This window comes from Rhinolophus sinicus, linkage group LG06 (genome assembly GCF_036562045.2).
Source record: "Rhinolophus sinicus isolate RSC01 linkage group LG06, ASM3656204v1, whole genome shotgun sequence".
Classification (NCBI taxonomy): Eukaryota; Metazoa; Chordata; class Mammalia; order Chiroptera; family Rhinolophidae; genus Rhinolophus; species Rhinolophus sinicus.
The window spans coordinates 143,279,500-143,302,049 of record NC_133756.1 but is presented as its reverse complement, the minus strand read 5'-3'; the positions used below and the strand labels follow the sequence as shown (position 1 = coordinate 143,302,049).

At 38.1% G+C, this 22,550-nt stretch overlaps 2 protein-coding genes across 2 annotated transcripts in view; one reads left to right on the top strand and one right to left on the bottom strand.

The window, feature by feature from the left end:
* The window catches only part of CCDC73 (coiled-coil domain containing 73), a 253,095-nt gene that overhangs the window by 5,135 nt on the left and 225,410 nt on the right, over nt 1-22,550 (top strand). The window contains exon 2 of the mRNA XM_019738516.2: nt 6,225-6,330. The gene's annotated coding sequence lies outside the window, so the exon portion shown is untranslated. The remainder of the gene's footprint in view (nt 1-6,224; nt 6,331-22,550) is intronic.
* Nucleotides 7,963-22,550, bottom strand: part of QSER1 (glutamine and serine rich 1) — an 84,404-nt gene continuing 69,816 nt past the window's right edge. The window contains exon 9 of the mRNA XM_074336186.1: nt 7,963-8,665. Coding sequence (XP_074192287.1) covers nt 8,562-8,665 — 104 coding nt within the window. The 3' untranslated portion in view covers nt 7,963-8,561. The remainder of the gene's footprint in view (nt 8,666-22,550) is intronic.

Here is a 22,550-nt window from a genome sequence, read left to right as displayed (position 1 = left end):
TCTGATAAGCGGCGTGTCTTCCTTCCTTCTCTGGCTTCTAACAACACATCCCTTTGATTTAGGGGCATGTGTAAGCCTGGAATCCTGCTGGGCTAGTAAGGCGTTGGTGCCCTAAGTGAGGGCAGCAGCAAGGGGTCTTGGCCCAAGTAGGAGCTGCAGCAAGTGGCTTTCTAACAGGGGCTAGGTCTGTCCTTCTCCTGCTCATTTCTATCTGTCTACCTACCCTATCATACTTTTAGAAAATATCTGTTGTTTATTGTCTGTTTCCTCCCCCTCCCCAGTATAATCTAAATGTGGGCAAAAAATTTAGGTGGCCTAAAGCTTTTCTAAAAGAAAGGGTTTATTGAGTCATATGCTAGCCAGGAAAGGCCCAGGTCCCGAAGCATGAAGTCTTAACCCACCGGCAGTAGGGCTAGGTGGAGAAGGCAACCTGTCCACAGTCCTGGAGTCGATGGGCTTTTTTTATTTAATCTTTTACTGATGTTTTAAAGTGTGTTTTTCCAGGACCTATCAGCTCCATGTCAAGTAGTCATTTCAATCTAGTTGTGGAGGGTGCAGCTCACAGTGGCCCATGTGGGGATCGAACTGGCAACCTTGTCAAGAGCACGGTGCTCTAACCAGTTGAGTTTAACTGCCCCCCCACCCCTGTCCCGAGCTTTTTTTAATACATCAAATAAAGATGTAAGTTGTTTTGAAAGAATTTACATTGGCTATAGATGGAATTGGAGAAGGTGAAGAGCTAGTTTTGGGATAGGTGTAGAGCCCTTAAGGAGGGAAGACGTTTTGGCTCTTGTTGACGTAAAAAACATCCAAATATATAGAGAAATTTAATGAGTTTATTTGAGCCAATTGCTGGGAAACAAAATCTCAGTGGGTTAAGGAAATGCTTCAGAGGATGGGAGTTTTGCAGCTTATTTTATACATAAAAATCAAAGGAGGAGACATAACCATTGATGGTAGATTAAGGGGGTGGGAGAAAGCAGAGTGAGGAAATCTCTGGGATTGGATAAAAAGTGAAATGTAGAGGCACATACTTTTTTTACATTGGTGGGTACAGTATAGTTAATAATTAACATTTACAGCACATAGAGATGGTATTCATTCAGGGAACAAGATAACAATGAGGGGTTCTGTAGTTTGATGCTCTGGTGCAGTGGGTTGTGCCCTGAGGGGTCTGGAAAAAGGGATTATTCTGACATTCCAAGGATATGTTATCTTAGATGCAAAAAGACAATATACAGGCTCATTTAAGGTAAAGATTGACCTTTGTCAAGAAAGCTATTGGCTAAGGATGTGACTACCGGCCATGACCTGCCTATAGTTAGGAATTTTTATATTCAGACTATCCTATGTGGTTAATTTTGGTCTCTGAGTTTATAAGGCCTGCTATTCAGCCTCCCCTGAGCTCGTCATGTTTAGTATGAGGTGTGATCAAAAGATACGGTGAATGTTTAAATAAAAAAAACATATTACAGTAAAAGACACATTGCCATTAATCCCCCTCAAAACACTCCCCTTTGCTTCAAGCACACTTATCCCATTGTTCTTGCCACTTCCTGAAGCAGTTCTGGAAGTCTTCTTTTGTGAGTATCTTTAGTTGCGCTGTCGTGGCTGCCTTGATGTCCTGAATCGATTCAAAATGTTTACCTTTCATGGTCATTTTACTTTTGGGGAAGAGCCAAAAGTCACAAGGTGCAAGATCTGATGAATAAGGTGGATGAGGATACATCGTAATGTTTTTATTTGACAGAAATTGCTGTACCAGAAGTGATGTGTGACACGGAGTGTTGTCATGATGGAGGATGATTTATGACACACTTTAAAACACAACTTCTCTCAACTGTAGCTCACACATGACTACTGCACTGAGCAAGTTGAAACTTGTCACACACTGTTACTAAGTTTCTATATGCCACTTCCCGTATTGAAGATCCCTGCCTTTCCGTTGGATGGCACTTGGCAATAGCATTTCACCATATTTTATGATCACAATGGAACAGCTCTGTGTCACACATCACTTCTGATATGGCAATTTCTGTCAAATAACATCACGGTGTGTCCTCGTCCACCTTTTTCACCGGATCTGTCACCATGCTGCTTCTGGCTCTTCCCTAAAGTCAAATGACCGTGAAAGGTATACGTTTTGAATTGATTCAGGAAAGAGGACTTCCAGAACTGCTTCAGAAAGAAACAAGAATAATGGGATAAGTGTCTTTGAAGCAAGGGGGAGTATTTTGAGGGGATTAATGGCAATGTGTCTTTTACTGTAATAAGTTTTTTTCATTTAAACATTCACCGTATTTTTGGTCACACCTTGTGTGTGGCCCCTTTTTGGTCCACACTCCTTTGGTTTGGTTATGAGAAACAGTCCAGAAAGTTCATGTGTAAGCAAGAAGCTGAGATGACTGGTTTGTCTATGGCACCTGCTCTTCTCTTTGAAATAATCTCGGAAGTAGCCACCTAGAATTTAATTCAGGTTCAACATACACTCAGGGATGTAAGCAGTCTTTTGTTGGTTTTGCGTCTTGCAGTTACCGTGTTTCCCCGAAATAAGACCTAGCCGGACCATCAGCTCTAATGCGTCTTTTGGAGCAAAAATTAATGTAAGACCGATCTTATTTTAATATTTATATTATTTTAACATTTATATTAAAATAAGCCCGGATCTTTATAGTATAATATAATATAACATAATACCGGGTATAATATAATATACTGTAATACCCGATCTTATATTAATTTTTGCTCCAAAAGATGCATTAGAGCTGATGGTCTGGCTAGGTCTTATTTTTGGGGAAACATAGTAGTTGTTAACTAATTAACCTTTCCTATCTTTTTCTTCTACCCTCCAGCCAGATGTAATTAATTTAGGACATCTCAGAATTATCTCCACATCACCCATTTGTGGCACAAAGCTCCTAAAACTCTTGGAATTTCCTAACGGATGAGAGCAATAAAGGTGTCTTTTTTATGTTAATGAGGTGACTTTTGAAAAGTCCCTAAGGATAGGGGCCAGTTGCCAGGAAAACCAACCAAAAGATTAGAGAGTTGGAACTTTTAGTCCCGCCCCCTCTGACCTCTGGGGAGGGAAGACAGGCTAAAAGTTGAATCTGTTTTCAATGGCCAATGATTTAGCCAATCATGTCTTTGTAATGAAGCTTCCATAAAAACCCAAAAGGCTGGGGTTCTGAGATCTTTCAGGTTGATGAAAACATGGAGTTTCAGGGAGAGTGGTGAGCCTGGAGAGAGTATGGAAGCTCTTTGCCTTTTCCCACATACCTTGCCCTATGCATCTCTTCCATCTGGCTGTTCCTGGTTTATATCCTTTTATAATAAACCAGTCATCTTGTAAGTAAAATGTTTCTCTCAGTTCTGTGAGCCACTCTAGCAAATTAATCAAACTCATAGAAGCGGTCATGGGAATCTCCAATTTGAAGGCAAATGGGACAGAAGTCGTGGCTAACCTACTACTTGCAATTAGCATCCAAAGTGGAGGGCAGTCTTGTGAGACTGAGCCCTTATCCTATAACCTAAGGAGGGTGTTTTTGGAACTTCCAGTCTATCGTCCATTGGTCAGAAGCACAGGTGATAACCTGGGTTTGTGACTGGCATCTAAACTGGTGGTGGAGGGCTGTCATGTGGGACTGAGCCCTCACCCTGTGGAAATGATGCTATCTCTGGTTAGATAGTCTCAGAATTACGATGAATTGTAGCACACTCAGCTGGTGTTGGAGAATTACTTGCTTGGTGGTATGTGAACCTCCGTCCTTCCCCTCCACACACATTGGAATTGGGTGCAGAATCTTACACAGTAGGCACTCGATGAATAGTTGAAGAATTAAGGAGTGAAAAATAGGCTCTTTCCTCCTTGCTACTAGGTTATTTACGTTGCAGAATTGTCCCATGAACTCCATTCTGAGGTGGGTTTTTTTTTTGTTTGTTTTTTCAGTATTAAAAGAGGAGAGAAAAAAACAGGGAAAGGAATCCTCCTTGGATTTCCACATTATGCATTGTGTTGTGGAGTACTTTCTCTCTGATCTTTAAGCCGGAGAGCTTATTGGTATAAATTTACACGACTGGGTCTATAATCCAACATCCCAAGAGTTTCTTTTTTGTGTGTTTGGTGAAATCTCAGCTTTCTAGCTTTTTATTTTATATACATGATATGGCCTTATTCAGTGTCTTTCCTATTGCAGCTCCCCTCTCGGAGGGGAAATACCACATCACCAGTGGCTTATGTTTGGTGTGGGTGTGCTCTGAAGGCTTCCGATTCCTGTGGCTTTTCCTTTTATACGTGGGCAGGGTGTTTCATTAGAATGGTCCCTTAAAGTCTGTGATCTATACTTTCTGTCACTCTTTATTCCTCTGAATTAGGGGTTGATAGTTGGATTCTGCCAAGATCTCCTCTATTTACTTACCATACCAACATTCTACTTTCTTTGGAAGAGGAGTTGAACGTCATCTCTGGTGTCTTTCTTCAATCTTATATTATTTAACATTCTGTTTAGCAGAATTTTTTTAAGTTTGGAATATTTGGATCAGATTTTTCCCCTCACGTTTTGAAGTTTCTTTGGCATTTCAGTTGTAGTTTGTTAGGAGCCAGTTATAAATTGGTGTTTGGAAGTCCAAAGAGTATATAATGTAAAAATTACCAGTGGGATGTGTACAGAAAATTTCCATCTCCTTTGTTTTTGGAAATAAGTTCCCTAAATTATTTCAGGATATAGCCAGATTGCTGAAATAAATGATCCATGAGGCTTGTATTTAGGATTTAGATGAAAGGTAAAACCTTGTGCTGACTGAAAAATGTACATAAGAGCCTTTGTGGGGAAGGGGAAAATTTCTCCTTTTCCCTCTTAGTTCTTCTGGTTGGTCGAATAATTAAAATGACATTAGACAGGTTAACAGGACAAAGTCAAGTTTTAATACATGTGCACAGGGAATTCACATAAGCATGAAAATTCCAAAGATAGTAAGACAAAATGAGGTATATATGTTATTCTGGACTAAGGAGAGGAAGTTAGGGGTCTGAGACTTCAAAGGGAAGGAAGGCAGTTCCCAGGGAGATGAAAGAAGTTAATGTTTAGTAAACAATTGTTTGCAACCTCAAACAATGAGAGGACTTTAATCAAAAAAGTCTTGTTAGGTTCCTCCATGTCTGTCACATTTAGTTCATATTAAATGGTAGTAATCTATGATGATAGATAGCTCCCTTGCTGGAGCAGGTCCTCTATCTAGACTCTTTTAATCAGTGAGGGGTAAGGTCATAGGTTCTCCTGAGTCTTTTGTTTCTTAAAAATAACCAGTTTCTTAAAGTAATCAGTATCCCAAAGACGCATGTTTTGGGGTGGCAGTGTTCCTCTTCACCCTCTAGCAGCACTCTCAGTTGGTTACCACTTAGCGTCTTTTGTTCTGGGGGGGGTGTTCTATTTTTTAAAAGATTACCCAAAATATCAAGATACTGCAGATACCCAATTATCATCACTGCTTGAGGGGTGTTTCAAATTAGATTTCTTTTTCCTTGTAATTTCCCAGTGTTTCAAGGGAATTCTTAATAAGATTCAATTTCTAGTACCATAATTTCATTAGATCTTAATTATGGTATATAGTCATTTATGCATTCAAAAAACATGTATTGATCTCTTACTATATGCCAGGTACCAGAGATGGATCTATATTCTGTGAAGCCTGAAACTTATTATAAATTTGTGGGACCCCTTTAAAAAAAAAAAGGAGAAGAGGAGAAGAAGGAGGAGGAGAATATACAAAACTCAAATTCAAAATTCGATACAGACTTCTGTTTCTGGGAAAATGGAATAGAAGTACATTTGCCCATTCCTACTACTAAGTACAACAAAAAAATCCTAGATACCATGCATAAAACAAACATACCGTGTTTCCCCAAAAATAAGACCTAGCCGGACAATCAGCTCTAATGCATCTTTTGGAGCAAAAATTAATATAAGACCCAGTATTATATTATATTATTTTATTATTATATTATATTATAGACCCAGTCTTATATTATAGTAAAATAAGACCGGGTTTTATATTAATTTTTGTTCCAAAAGATGCATTAGAGCTCATTGTCCAGCTAGGTCTTATTTTTGGGGAAACATGGTAAGAAGACTGGGAAGGTGGAGAAAAGAAGGCAGTCTGGCTAAGGGCCCTGGGACCCAGGAATGACATGATAATAAGTTCTCCTTTTGCCTCATATATTCCAGAGTTTGAGCTGAAGAAGCCAGCAACCCGGATATACCAGTGGGTACAGACCAAAAGGCCCCAACAAAAGCCTGCTATCTATAGCCAGAGAAGTATGAAGACTTGAAGGTAGGAGAACTTACTTCTAATCCTGGGTCTGCCAGTAACAAACTCTGACTGTTACCAGTTAAAGGTTTGTGTGCCCAACACTTCAAAAGGCCAATATTCAAAACATCAAGAGTTTGGAGTATTGAAAGGTTTATTGATTGAGCGCCAGCTCAAAAATGTGGCGGAGTCTTATAGCTTCCTCAAAACCATCTTAAGAGAGCTCAGAATTCAGGCTTCTTTTATGTCAAGGGAAGGGAGGAGGGTCGGGCAAGAGGTGGGTGACAACTGCAAACAGGGATCCAAGGTGTCAACAGGGATCCAAGGAAGAGCGAGAAATCTCTAACTCTCTTTGTTTCCCAGTCTGTTGACCCCCGTTGATTGGAGTCTGGTCTTGAGGCTCCTGTAAATCTTTGATAAACAGTCATTATTTTGTACATATTTCGCCTTCTCTTCAAGAGGCATCTTCTGGCAAGTGACTGTTCTTGCAAAAACTCAAGCCTCTAGAGCAGGGGTGTCCAAACTTTTTTCAACGTTTTTCACCAAGGGTTATATGCGGTAAAATACACAAACAGCTGGGCCACTCACTCGAGGTAAAGTATGTATTGCCTCACCTGGTTTATTTAAGTAAACTAAATATATTTTTGGAATTTGCTGAGGGCCAATTGAAAATGAATCGCGGGCCACAGTTGGCCTGTAGGCCGCAGTTTGGACACCCCTGGTCTAGAGGAATTTCTCTAGTTAATTAGCATATCTATAGCAGGAGCTATTGGCCTGACTCCATAGGAGAAATGCCACCTACAAATATAAGATAGAGTCAAAGAGAATGAACATTTCACTGTTACACAATCAACTTGGTGAATACTCTTTCCCCAGCCCTTCATTATCAGCCATTAACTAAGTCCAGCATTATGATTCCAAGTTTAAAGAGGAAAGAAGCTGTGTTTTAAGCAAAGTTCACTTTTCACTGCTTAGAATAGAAATAATTGCACATTGTAGAACATTTGAAATTAAAGAAATGTATAAAGAAAAACCCTACCATCCAGAAGCAAACACTATTAACATTTGAGGCAGTTTTAATGTTTTTTTTAAACATTAAATTTTATGTATTTGAGATTCTATGTATGTAAAATGTTGTATTTGTATATTCTCCTTAATGCTAGAATATGTTACAAACCTTTCATAAACACTTTATAGTCTACATATACTCTCATCACATAAATGTCCAACATTCACTTAACCATTTCATTGTAAAATGCATAGATATTTTTCCAATTAAAACCATTAAAAATTTGTATTCATGGCAACTTTTATATTTTGCCTTTTTGTGACATTTTGATACATGTTACTTTTAGTTTACATTTTTAAAAGGAAACTTATAAATTAGGACTTAGACAACTTTAGTTTGGAACAGCGATCTTGCTTCTTTTGTAAATCTTGTTTTCTGGTGTATGTGTCATGAGGCTGGAAGTGAAGCCTTCATATAATGTGATTCTTCATAATTGAATAAACATTTATTGGGCAGCACTTCTGTTACCAGAGGGTGGGTTCTTTTCGGCACGGTGTCCAGGTTCTTGGCGTCTCGAGCAAGGAGTTGAACGAGATACTGAGATAAAGTGGTGAAAAAGCAGTTTATTAAAAGAGATAGTACATTTCAAAGAAATAGAAACGGACCCGAGCAGTAGAGATTGGCTGAAGCACACAAGGTGGCATTATTAGGAGCAAAAGAAGGGGCTCAAGGTGGAACAAAGGAAGAGGCTCAAAAGGGCCAAGGGCCCGGATTCAAAAAGGGCTAACTGGTGAGGACTTGGAGTTTGTATCCTTTTTTCTCTAAAATGGGCTGTTTCTGTCCGGGGCGTGGGATCACTTGATTGATACCTGTGACTGAGAAGAGGCTATTACCTCATCTTTTTAAGCTGTGCAGGTGTGCGTGGCCTGTTTAATCTAATTGGGTATTTTGTACCCATTTGTTCCTCATAGGGGTAGATAATCACAATGAAAAGGGGAAGTTTTGGACAGAGAGGGGAGGTCTTCTAGATGGTTGCATTCTGTGGGCTGTGCAGGAATGCAGAGACCCAATGCCAATTTCTAACTGCCTGCCTTGTTTTTTCCTTGAGAGACGTGATCCCCATAAAATCTCTATGGGAAGTTGAGGGACAGGAGGTCTTTTCTTCTGTATCTGCTTCCTGCTGGGCAGGGGCGTAGAGCTGTCCCTACCTATTTGGGGATTCACAGAACTCTCATCCTATCTGATCTTAGATGAGAGGAAGGGGTCCCGAGATACGCCTGGAACACTGCATTGTCTTCTTTGGTCGTGACTGGCAATCTTGCTGGGGTATCCTCTGTATCCCCAAGGCCCCTGAATGGGAAAAATAGATTTTAATTAATAAATCTGTTAGCTCTATAGAGCCTGTGGCCATTCACCCAGTCATTTAGGTGGCATCAATTGTCCAGGAGCCAGGCCCAGAATGGGTTGGAAAGAACATTAGGCTTCAATGATTACAATCAACAAGTATGCTGGCCTGGGGGTCCAGAATGTCTTGGGGGATGTTGGGAAGTCACAGGCTTTTAAATCGTTATCTGAAGTAGGAGTGAGAGACATTCTGTGGTTCAGGCTAGGAGCAATTTTTAGGATTCAGAAACTGATCAGGAGAGTAATCAAAGCCAGGGACTAAGGAGCTAAGAAACTTGGGAAAAGGAGACTTAAAATTTCTATAGTGAGGGGGCTTAAAACTTTTGTAGTGAGGGAGCGCTCCCGTATCACTTCCACAGTGGTAGAGCAATGACTTCCAAAAATCTGCTCCTCCATAGAGCAAAGGGATCACTGTTGATAATTGTCTAGCTTAACTTTTTCAGAACTTTAGAAAGTAACCAAAGCCTTGCAATAACCTGAGGAGTGTTTATTCAAGAAAAATGGCTGCGTCTCAGAACAGCGAGATTTGTGGTGTTTAATTTGCTCTGCTCCCATCCTCTTCTCCCTAGCTCCACAGCAGCCTCAAAAACCACAGCAATATCTGAAAAACAGCATCCTAGCAGCCATTGGACAGGGCAGAACAGGCTTGGAGCACCTCAAAAAGTCGCATTCCCTGAGAATTTTCACTATTTGAACTGCATAGCAACTCTCCAAAGAGCTGTGTCCACAGGCTTCTCTGACCTGATTCATTGCTGTCAGTGAGGCCGTGTGAGAAGTTTTGTAATAGAGGCATTTTCAGAGTTCTCTGGGATCACAGAAGGAGGATGGTCATACTCTGTGTGGGGGAAATAGAAGGCTTCCCTGTGGGTCTGTGTTAAAGTTGAGCTTTAAAAGATGTTTACCAGATGGAGAAGGAAAATGAGGAAGTAGAGGATTTCCAGGCAGGCAGAAGAAATATCATAAGTAAAAGCATGAAAACATGCTTACAATGGCATACTCAGCAATAAAACGCTCTGTGTGGCTATGTTATTAGAAAAAAAGGGTTCTTGGTTTCGTTACAGGAAAGAATTCAAGAACATACCAAATAAGTCATGCAAACAAAGCCAAGAAAGCAGTGGAATTATTAAAAGAAAGGAAAAGAATACATTCCCAAAATAGTGGGAGTGGGCAGGCCAGGAGGAGGGCAACTGCGCCAATAAAGAAAGAGGTTTAGGATTTTATTTGACTGAGCACACGAAATATTCAGGTTTTAGGGTTGGTGATATAGGTGTTCCCAGGTAAGTCCTTGCTGTCCTCCCTGACCCCTCCCTCCCCTGGGGAAGTGGGATTCCCTTGTTTTTTACGTGGTCCTGGTGGGAACTGTCATGGCGACACAGGGGGTGGAGATTTTTCCTGCAATTCTGCTAATGTTATAATCCATTACAATTAGCTGTAGCTGCACCTTTTCTTAAGAATGGTTTCATCTCCTCCTTTCCTTTGTTTCCCACACTTCCTCCTTCCCTTCCTCCCCCTGTCTCCCCACAGCCCTATAAGGTAACAGCTACAGAATAGGGTCCATAAGGGTAGAGATGAAAGAGCTGAAGGGCAGTTGGGTGAGAAATATAAGGTAGGCTACATCATGAGGGGTCTTTCGTAATCAGAGAACCAAATTCTGGTGACAGTGTAAAGAGGAGATTGATTGAAGGGTTAAGTGTCTAGAGGTAAGGAGACCAGTGAACTCATGAAAGAGACAGATGATGGGGACCTGGTCTAAAATAGTACTATTAATTTTTGCTGCAGAAGAAGTACAAGGGGAAAAATGGGAAGATTTAACAGATTCCTTCCTTCTACAGATGTTCTTGAGCACCTACTAATGGACAAGTATTGTGCTTAGTGAATATAGAGCTACGTGGACAATTACAAGTGGTTAAAGAAAAAAAAAAGGGAAATGTCAAAGATGATTCCTATATTTCTAGTTTGGGCAACTGTGGATAGTGAGGGTATCCACACTTTTCAAATCAAGGTGAAAGTATTAGAGGGAATCTACCAAGAATTCAACTTATACATCAATGTATCAAACTCAAGACCTTTTGTAACTGATAACCATAGTGATTAGCTAAGGGTGATGGGAACAGATTGCAGTTTTTGTTTCTAAAATTTTTTTTTTAATTTCAAGTTCTGGCAAAAATCTGTATAATATAAAATTTTGCTCTTAACCATTTTTAAATGTGCAGTATAGTAGTGTTAGCTATATTCATATTTTTGTGTACAGATCTGTAGACCTCTTTAATCTTGCAAAACAAAAACTCTATACCCACCAAGCAACGACTTCACATTTCCCTCTACCTGGCAACCATCATACTACCTTCTGTTTTCATAATTTTGACTAATCTTGATAGCTCATGTAAGTAGAATCATACAGTATTTTTCTTTTTGCAACTGGCTTATTTTACTCAGCAAAATGTCATTAAGGTCCATCTATGTTGAAGCATGTGACAGGATTTCCTTCTTGTTTAAGACTGAATAATACTCCATTGTATGTATATACCACATTTTCATTATCCACTCATTAGTTGATGGACATTTGGGCTATTTAACTTCTTGGCTGTTGTGACTAATACTGCAATGAACATGCATGTGCAGATATCTCTTTGAGATAATGCTTTCAGTTCTCTTGAATATATACTAAGAAGTGGGATTGGTGGATCAAATGTTAATTATAATTTTAAGTTTTGGGGGAACCTCCATATTAGTTTTCATAATGGCTACACCATTTTACATTTCTACCAGCAATGGGTAAGAATTCCAATTTCTCCACATCCTTGTCACCACTTGTTATTTGTTATTTTTTAATTGGCCATCCTAATGAGTATGAAGTGATAGCTCATGGTTTTGATTTGCATATCCCTGGTGATCAGTGATGTTGAGCATCTTTTCATATGCTTGTTGGCCACTTGTATGTCTTCTTTGGAGAAATGGCTATTAAGTCATTTGCTCATCTTTAAATGGGGTTATTTGTTCTTTTGTTATTGAGTTGTAGTTTTTGTAATATATTCTAGGTATTAACCCTTATCAGGCATATGATTTGCAATTATTTTCTCCCATTGTGTAGATTAACTTTTCACTTCATTGATTGTTTCCTTATATTTGCAGAAAAATTTTAAGTTTGATAGAGTATTATTTGTCAATTTTGGTTTTGTTGCCTATACTTTTGGTGTCATATCGAAGATACCCTTGCCAAATCCAATGTCATGAGACTTTACCCATGTTTTCTTCTAAGAGTTTTACAGTTTTAGGTCTTATGTTTAGGTCTTTAAACCCATTTTAACTTAGTTTTTGCATATGATGTAAATGTCCAACTTCATTATTTTGCATGTGGATGTCCAGTTTTACCAACCTCCAGGTAGCTGCAGGGCTCCCTATTCCCCCAGCTCCCAGTGGGAGGACTTTCTGTCCTGGAGGAGTAGATCATCAGCACTTCTCTTCCTGCCCCCAACTACCTGTTTTGTGGTCCTGGGCGAGAATGATTGAGAGATGGTGCTTCCATTCTCTGCTCAGCCCCCACTCATGGAATGGAGGCTCTACCTTGGGTGTGACATGCTGAGAATCCTGGGACCCTGATCATCCTTGCCCTGGCTCGTAAAATAGTGGTTTCATGCCAGGAGAGGCAAGCAAATAGGACTCTACACACCCTGTGGCCCTCAACGAGCACTGAGCTCCTAGAGTGTGGATGTTATTCAGAGTTGCTTACCATCATGTTCCCTGCCCCCAGCTCAGAGATTTTGCCTGATAAGGGAAGCAGGTCCAAAAAAAGATACCTACTAATCTCTTCCCAAAGCAACTGACTTCATTTGCAACAGAGCATGGAGAGGATAAAGTCTAAGAGCACTCACAAGAACAGTGCAACTTGTGGTAAAAAAGGAATTGGTAGGAGATTCACAATCCAAGCTAAACTGTAGGCTGACTAGTTTTCAGAAGAGAACCAGAAATGAGACAGCTGGGAGAGGGTTCGGAACAAATATCAAACACTGACCTCAGAAACCGTTCTTCCAAATGAGCCTTGATTGGGTTAATGTGTAGAGTAATTTATGTCCAGGCCATTGTTGAAAACAGTAGAGCAATCAGCCAGAAATTAGTGAATTTTAACACCTGGGTGTGGTCAGGGAAAGAGAAGAAAAAAGCCCTACCAAAGCTGCTGTCACCTCAGCAGGACTGTGGACATACCCAAAATTGCACTTCTCTGAGGAGCAGCACCAGAGGCTCAACACTGTGGGTGGTGGGAGTAGGGAGGGGAGACTTCACTGAAATTACCCAACCAGTCACTAAACCAATAAGCAAATAACAAGTGCTAGAAAGGGTTGGGGACCAATAAAGTTACTACAAGCTACACTATGTTGTCTGAAAACATCCACTTTCCAACAGAAGCTTTTGACAAATGCAAAGAAACAGGATAATATGACCCATAACCCAGGAAAAAAGCAGGCAACAGAAGTTGTCTATAAAAGTGATCTGGTGTCAGATTTATCATAAAAAGACTTCAAAGAAGCTATTATGAACATGGTCATAGAATGAAAGGAAGCCATAATTAAGGAAATAAATGAAAGTATATGATAATATTGCTTCAAATATTAATAATGAAATAGAAATTATAAAAAAGAACCAAAATGGAAACTCTGAAATTGAAAAGTACAGTAAATGAAATAATAAGCTCATGCAGGGACTCAATAGTACATTTGAACTGGCAGAAGAAAGAATAAGTAAACTTGAAGATAGATCAAGAGATTATGAAAACTGAAGAACTAAGAGAAAAAAAAAGAAGAAAAATGAGGAGAGCCTCAGACAACTGTGGGATACTATTAGCACACCAACATATATTTAATGGAAGTACCAGAAGGAGAAGCTAGAGGGAAAAGAGCAGAAAAAATATTTGAGGAAATAATGGAGAAAACTTCCCAAATTTATTGAAAAATAATAACCAAAACTAGACAAAGTTGTCACAAAAAAAAAAAAATACTACAGACTAACATCTCTTAGGAATATGGATGCAAAAATCTTCAGCAACATACTGCTGAACAGAATCCAGCAACCTAAAGAAAATTTACCCATGGATCAAGTAGGATTTATCTGAGAAATGAAAGGTTGGTTTAACATTTGAAAACCAATGAATGTAATAAATCATATCAATAGAATAAAAAACCAAAAATCAAATGATCATCTCAATAGATTCAGAAAAAGCATTTGACAAAATCCAATACTCCTCCATGATAAAAACACTCAAGAAACTAAGAACAGAAGGGATAAAGGGAATCTACAAAAAACCCAAAGATAACATTATACTTAATGGTGAAAGAATGGATACTTCCGCCTAAGATCAAAAACAAGACAAGGAAGTCCACTTCTTTTCAACATTATAGTAGGTGTTCTAGCCAGAGCAGTTAGGCAACAAAATAGAATAAAAGCAGCTAGACTGTAAAGGAAGAAGTAAAACTCTCTCTATTTATGCATGACACGATCTTGTGTATAGAAAATCTCAAGGAATCCATTAAGAAAACTATCAGAACTAATGAGAAAGTTCAGCAAGGTTACAGGGTACAAAAATACAAATACAGGGTACAATACACAAAAATAAATTCATGTTATCTCTTTTTCTCTTGAATGAGCTCTGTTAGTTTCTGTTCAAGGAATTTGTCCATTTCATCTAAGTTGTCAATTTATTGGCTGTAGCAGCAAGGGGCTACATTTTAAGTGGCCACAGAATTTGGGTGTCGAATATGCATGCACCATGCCCACTGAGAGGCATGCCCACTGAGGCAGCAAAACACTATTTATTAAGTGAGGCAATAAGTAAGATAGACAGACTAAAGCAAAGTAAGATAAAGAGTACAGTGAGTGTTTCCAAGGCACTGAGGAATGGAGACAGGGTCTTGGCTTCAGGTGTGTCTCCCGAGCGTCCCTGTCGGAGAGTTCTGACTAGGGCTCCCCAAGGAAACTAATTTTATAGGGTTTTTCCCAATAGATTACCAGTCTGAAAAGAATGCTAGACCATAACGATTACAATCAGCAAGCATGGGGACAATGAATCACAAGTCTCAGGGTATTTATCTAGGGTAGAAGGCAGGGGACATAATTTTGACAGTTTCACAATGTATATGAGATTACTATGGTCACAGGGCAACCTACATGACCCTATTCATGTGTTTCTCTGGCGGGTCAGCTATTGTTCAATCAGGAAGGCTGGCAAGGCCTTCCCAAGTGTACTGTTGACGGGGGAGTCAATGTCCGGGTGCCAACCAGACAGAGTGTTGTTCCCCTGACGCAACAAGTGGAAGGCACAAAGGGGCACCTAACTCACATTGTATTTACTTTATATTGGCGTAAAGTTATTCATGATAATTTTCTTATTATCTTTATTATGGCTGTAGGGTCTGTAGTGTTGCCTTCACTCTCATTCCTAATATTAGTAATCTCTTTTTCATTTTCCTCTTATTATTTTGGTATGAGATTTTATTTTTTCTTTTCAAAGAACTTGATTTTGGTTTCCTTGATTTATTTTATTTTGTCTTCTATTTCATGAATTTCTGCTCTTATTATTTTCTTTCATCTGCTTACTTTGGGATTTATTTGCTCTTGTTCAGGTTTCTTAAAGGGAAAGCGTAGGTCATCAATTTTAGAGCTTTCTATTTTTCTAGTGTAAGTGTTAAATGCTATAAATTTCCCTGTAAGCACTGCATTAGCTACATTCAACACACTTTGACATTATCTTTTTAATTAGGTTGAAAATACTTTCTATTTTTCTTTGTCACTTTCTTCTTTGACTAGGTGTTATTTAGAATTTTGTTGTTTAACTTTTAAATATTTGGGATTTTTCCAACCATTTTTCTGATATTATTTTATAGTTTAATTTCATTGTGGTCGGGGAATGAACATACCATTTGTTATTTGTCCCAGCTGTTCTTGTGCCTTTTTCCTGTTTTTGTTTTTGTTTTTTGTTTTGTCTGCTTTTGGATTAATTCGTTTTATAATTAAATTTTATCTCCTTTATTGGCTTATTGGGAATGCCTCTTTGTGTGTCTGTGTGGGGATTGCTTTAGGATTTATAATACACATCTTTAATTTGTCATGGCTTAACTTCATGTAATATTACTTAATGTATAGTATAAAAACTTTCAACAGTATGTTTAATTTCCCCCTTCTCCCCAGCCTTTGGACTATTGTTATATATTTTACTTCTACATAAGTTATAAATTGGCATTATACATTGTAGTTATTTTTGCTTTCACAAGTCAGTTTTCTTTTAAAAGTCTTAAAAAATAAAATCTCATGAATTTATCATATAGCTACCACTTCCAGTATCCTTGGTATAGATCCAGATTTCCACCTTGTATCATATTCTTTCATCCTTTAATATTTCTTGTAGTGATGGTCTCCTGTTGTTGAATTTGGTCAGCGTCTATATATCTAAAAAAAGTCCTTTCATTTTTCAAAAATATTTTCACTAGGTATAGATAGGATTTTAGGTTGACAATTTTTTCTTTCAGTACTTTAGAAATATTCCAGACTTTTGACTTCCCTTGTTTGTGACAAAATTTTTGCTGTCATTTTAATCTTTGTTTCTCTTTTGTAATGTGTCTTTTTTCTCTAGCTGCTTTTAAGATGGTCTCTTTATCATTGACTTTAGGCAATTCGATTATGCTGTTTTTTAATGTAGTTTTTCTTTTTTTTCATGTTTCTTATGTGGGGGTTCTTTGAGCTTGTTGGAATTGTGGGTTTATAGTTTTCAGTAAACTTAGAAGAATTTTAGCCATTATTTCTTTTTATTTTTTAATTAAATTTTTATTGGGGAAGATTGGGGAACAGTGTGTTTTTTTTCAGGACCATCAGCTCCAAGTCAAGTCATTGTTTTCATTCTAATTGTGGATGGTGCAGCCCAGCTCCAAGTCAAGTCCACTGTTTTCAGTCTAACTGTGGAGGGTGCAGCTCACTGGCCCATGTGGGAATCGAACCAGCGTCCTTGGTGTTATGAGCACTGCGCTCTAACCAACTGGGGCAACTGTCCGCCCTTTTTGTTTTTGCTTTGTTTTTTAGGGTGAGGGGAATATTGGGGAACAGTGTGCTTCTCCAGAGCCCATCAGTTCCAAGTCATTGTCCTTCAATCTAGTTGTGGAGGGTGCAGCTCACTGGCCCATGTGGGAATCGAATTGGCAACCCTGTTGTTCAGAGCTTGTGCTCTAACCAACTGAGCCATCTGGCTGCCCCTCTTTTATTTAAGTGTGTTTTTCCAGGAAGCATCAGCTCCAAGTCATGTAGTTGTTTCAGTCTAGTTGTGGAGGGCGCAGCTCACAGTGCCCTATATAGGGATCGAACCGGCAACCTTGTTGTTAAGAGCATGGCACTCTAACCAACTGAGCTAACCAGCTGCCCCATTATTTCTTTAAATGATTTTTCTGTCTCCCTCTCCCTCTCAAGGCCTCCAATTACTTCTATATTAGGCTACTTAAAATTATTATAGGGTTCATTAGTACACTTAATTTTTTTTAGTCCTTTTTTCTGTTTCTATTTTGGATAATTTCTATTGCAATGTCTTGAAGTTCACTAGTCATTTCTTCTAAAATAGCTAATCTGCTATTAATCCTATCCAATGTATTTTTCATCTCAAAAATTATAGTTTTTATCTCTAAAAGTTCAACTTATGTCCTTTTTATCTTCCATGTCTGTCCTTGTTATGCTTATGCTTTCCTCTACCTTCTTGAACTTAGAATATATTTATAATAGTTGTTGTATAATCCTTGTCTACTAATTTTATCATTGTTGTCTTTTCTGTGTCTGTTTCTATGGATTGATTTTTCTTATATGAGTTGTATTTTCTTGCCTTTTTGCATTCCTAGTAATTTTTATTTTATGATGATGTGAATTTTACATTATTGGGGGTGGAATTTTTTTTGTATTCCTTTATATATTTTTGGGCTCTGTTCTGGGATGCAATTAAGTGATGCAGAAACAATTTAATCTTTTTCAGGCTTATTTTTAAGCTTTGTTAGATGGATCCCGAACAGCTATTAGTTGAAGTCCAATTTTGTTGCATTAGTGAGACAACAATCTTCTGAGGACTCTACTAATGTTAGGAAGTCTTTCCAGTCTGACTGATGGGAATGTGAACCCTGGTAGTTGCTGTGTGAGCTCAGAGGGTTGTCTACTTGACTCTTTCTTGTGGTGGTCCTTTCCTTAGCCTTGGTAGTTTCCTCCCACATGTACGCCGGTCAGTACGTAGTTGGAATCTCAAGGAGGAACCCACTGCAAATCTCCAGAACTTAATCTTTGTGCACTACTCTTCTCTCTGTTACTTCCCTCTGCAAATTCTAGCTGCCTAGGCCTCCCCAACGTGTGAAGTTTGTCTCCTTAATTTAGCAAAACCTACAGGCTCTGATTGGTTTCACTTTTCCTGTGTTGTAGCCTAGAAATTTTCTCCAGGCAGAAAGCTAGGAACATTGTAGGGCTCAACTTATTTGTTTCCTTTCTCTCAGTATTATCGTCCTGTGCTGCCTATTAATTTTTAAAAACCATTCTCATAATTTTGTCCTTTTAAGGCAGAAATTTATATCTGATCCCTGTTACTCCATTTAAGGCAGAAATTTATATCTGATCCCTGTTACTCCATCACAGCTGAAAGTGGAAGTTACCATTAGTTTTGGACTGTATCCTAAGAGCAGCAAACAGCATTGAAGGGTTTCCAGTGGGGAGTCACATGATCAGTTGTTTAAAATCAGTGACTGCTGTGTGGAGAATGGACAGAAAGAAAGCAAGATGGGAAAGGGGAAGATAGCAAATCATTGGTTACTACATAGTATTCCTGCCAATTGATGCTGGTTTGGACCAAGAAATGACAGAACACAGAAATGGGGAAAGGTAAGATTTATTTAGGAACTGACAGAATATTATTGCCTTTGTGAAGTTCAAAGAATATGATTCAATGACAAAACTCTTTGACCCCTATGTGAAGGGAGTTTCACTGTGAAACTCCAAAAATCTTACAGCAGAAGACAGGTGTGTGTTTAAGCTGTGTTCTTGCTTCTGGAGAACTGTGTTCTTGCTTCTAGATCAGAGAGATAATTTTAAGACAATCAGTGACTATTTGCAGGGTTGGCTTACTTGACACCTCAGTGGTTGTTAAGGCTGAATGTTCCCCCCCCCTCCTCAAATTCGTATGTTGAAGCCCTAACCCTCAATGTGGTGGTATTTGGATACGGAACCTTCAAGAGGTAAGTAGAATTAAATGAGATCATGCGTGTGGGGCCCTCATCTTGGGGTTAGTGCCCTGGTAAGAGACATTAGAGCTTGCTCTGTCTGCCATTTGAGGGCACAGCAAGAAGGCAGCCCATCTGCAAACCAGGAAGAGAGCCCTCACCAACAGCTGATTCTCCTGGACCTTGATCTGGGAATTCTAGCCTCCAGAACTGAGAAAATAATTTTCTGTTGTTTAAGCCACCTAGTCTATTGTATTTTGTTATAGCAGTTAATAGTGGTGCTCAACTGACAGTTATGACCTTTCATTGTTCTCATTTGGATGGCAGTGTGTTTGTTCATGAGAATGGGCATACTTAAGGCAAGGTATTGCTTTGCAATGCTTTGTGAGTGGTGCTTTTAATACATAATCTTTATGATAGTGAATTGTTTGCGAACTCCTGTGATAATGTTAATGCATTTGCATTAACATTGGCTGTGAAAAACCCTAACTTCCTGACTTCTACTTCAGCCAAATAACATTATCTTATAATAAGCTCAGTGGAGGACTGGCATTTAAAGGACTTTATACTGATTGGACCATTAACAGTTCTTAAGTCATTGATAAAGAGTGTATGTAAACGAAGTTAATTTAAAAAATTCATTCTAATGCCAAGTTCTTTCTGTTAGGCTGTTGCTAGTGTTTTGAATTCTCTTGCTTCACTGCTTAAAGACAGCTGCTCTCCGATGATAGCCCATTCACTTCCATAGATTAAATGGAAATTAAATATAAGAATTAAGAGTATGGACTCTGGTCTGTTGAAAAGGAAGTTCAGTGAAAACTGAGAGTGACCTGCAAAAAAACATGGGTGCTATTGGGTTGGTGCAAAAGTAATTGCGGTTTTTGCAATTGTTTTTAACCTTTTAAACCACAAGTACTTAATATATGAAGATGTTTTCTTTTAAAGATAGAGAAAGCAGGGGATGGACCACTGACAATTAGGAACCACGCAGAGGCCACTTTGACAATACTCAACTGATTTAAAAAACCTCTCATTTATGTATTCACCCATCCAACCAACTTCTTAAGTGCCTATTGTGTAAAAGACATGCTTTTGGAAATAGACTAATTGGCTACAGACCTTAAGTACTTTGTAATTGACTGTTGATATCAGACATGTTTCTAATTAATCTTACACTAGTGTCACAAGACAAACTAAGCGCTGATGGGTGTGTGTATAAAATAGCTGCTTAATGATTTTGAAAAAGTCTTACAAGTTAGCAAAAGATAGTAAATAATGTAGCAAGGACTTGTCATTCTTATTTTTGTGCTATACCTCTTTTAGTGCTACCAAACCTCTTTACATTTCTCCTAACTTTCCAGTCTACCTAGAATCTAGAACATTAATAGCTTAAGACTTTGTTTCTTGCCTCATTTTCAGAATGAGAAAACATGTAGATTAAATTTCACATGACATGTCTGAGAATAGAGTGAGTTTAGTGGAAGAACTGGAACAGAAACCATTTTCCTGAAAACAAACTAAGGATCATGCCATCTTCCTCATCCAGCTGTTTACAACTCCTCCCAACCTGAGGCTTGGCTTAATCATATTTTAAAATATAAAGGTTAAGGCAGAGTCTTTTTCTGAAAATTAAAGGATCAGTAGGACAAAATCTTTTTCATATAAATAAAAATATCGTGGTATTAGCAATTACTTCTACTTTGCACTATTTTCAAGCAAAAAATTAGAAAGGTGACTTAATGGACTTAGACTTCTTTATAGGTGGAAAAGGGCTAAAAGTTGTATCTCAACACAGAAACTCAATTTCCTGATATTGTCAGCTGAGACAGTGTAATTCATCAAATATTGACTTAATGGAGAAAATCACGGCTGGGCCCTATACCATCTGTACCTAATAACTTTGTTTAGGACTCTACAACATGTTATATGATGAATCTGTAACTCGATGATGTTTTTGCATAATACAGTATCTCAGTTTCCAATTCTTAAAAAAAAAAAAAAAAGAGCAAACCCCAAAACATTCTGATTTTGTTGTTTAAAAAATTGTTTTCATTTTAATGATCTGAGTTAGTAACAAACAAATATACAAAATTGTCTTTCACATTTCCATACATTGTATTATGGACCACTTAAAACTCTGGACTACAAATGCAGGTTTCATTGTATCCTTAACTTCAAATGTCATTTATAAATAAAGGTGATTTGCAAAAACATGCATTTGTGAACATAGATGCGAAAAGTTGCACATGTAAATTAATGCACAACCAATAGTGTACATTGTTCATTTGTGCAGTTTGTGTGTCAAGTGCAACTGACACAGAAGCAGTCATCCTGGGATATTTCACTCTATTTAAAAAACATTTTTGAGAAACAGATGGAACTAGTTTAAAACAAAATTATATTCTACAAATACAATACAATTCACAACTTGTACATCTGAAGAAACTTTGGAGATCCAAAGCTGATTCAATAACCCTGCTGCAATGTTTTATGGGTATAGCTCCAAAGTCAGACGTTGGAAAATAGCTGCTCTACTGAACATGTGGAGTAAAAAGGAAAGTGAGAGTTTAAAAAATGTGATGAAGACTTTGAAAATAGTAATGTGTGAGTCATCTATAATTTTCATTTTTAAGTTTAAAGGTAATCTGAACATTTTCTAAACCATTTTAAATTAAGATTTTTTTTCCATCTTACCAATGTTTTCTATTTGATAGTATAATCGAAAATGGGCAGTTTCTATTGTTGACTTACTATAATTTGTAAGTTTATGACTTTTTTAGAGAATCAAGTGGATAACTGAGTTATCATGCAAAGGAAAACAAGGAGGCTATTTTTCCAACCATTAATCTGAACTAGAAATAAACGGCAACACAATGATTTTTCGTATTATTTCCAGATATTTGTAGACACAAAAATCTAATCTTTCTTAAAAACATTTTCCTGGGTTGTGGCAACATGTGCTTTACCTCTTTAACTCAATCTACAACCTAAAGTTATTTTTATATTATACATTTCAAACTCCCTGGCAAGGAATGCGAATGCTAACCAGCTAGGAATTTATTCAACTTCATAAAGAATGGACTTATGTATGGTTGTCGTATTTGTCGCACTTTCCTCTGAGGCCCAAGTTTTTGATGTCCTTGTCTATGCTACATGGATCAAATGAGAAGATGGCACAAAACAGGTGAGTCTCTTCCAGGCAGTATTATAGGCTTGGCCTCTGGTATTATAAAAACACTTGCTTTATTAAAATGAATACAACTGCAAATAGCTTGAGGACAACTGCAGTTGAAAAGGAAATGGGTGGTTTTCTGCAAGAAGCATCTCTATTTTCCATGGGTCTTGTCAGGAAGAAAATGTGGCTTGTGATTTCAAACGCGTACTTCAAGAGTCACCTAAATGCAAGATGGCTTTTAAAAATATTTAAACCATCAACAACTCAGGCAAGGAAGCTGGGGGAGTAATGTAAAGACATATCTTTCTAATACATTAGGACATGTAGCTATCTACTCTGCACTTTGGAAATGAAAACACAGAACAAAACACCACAAACCAATTCTGTCCAGAGTGAATATTAGAATGAGATATGGCTGCTTCATACTCTTCTACAC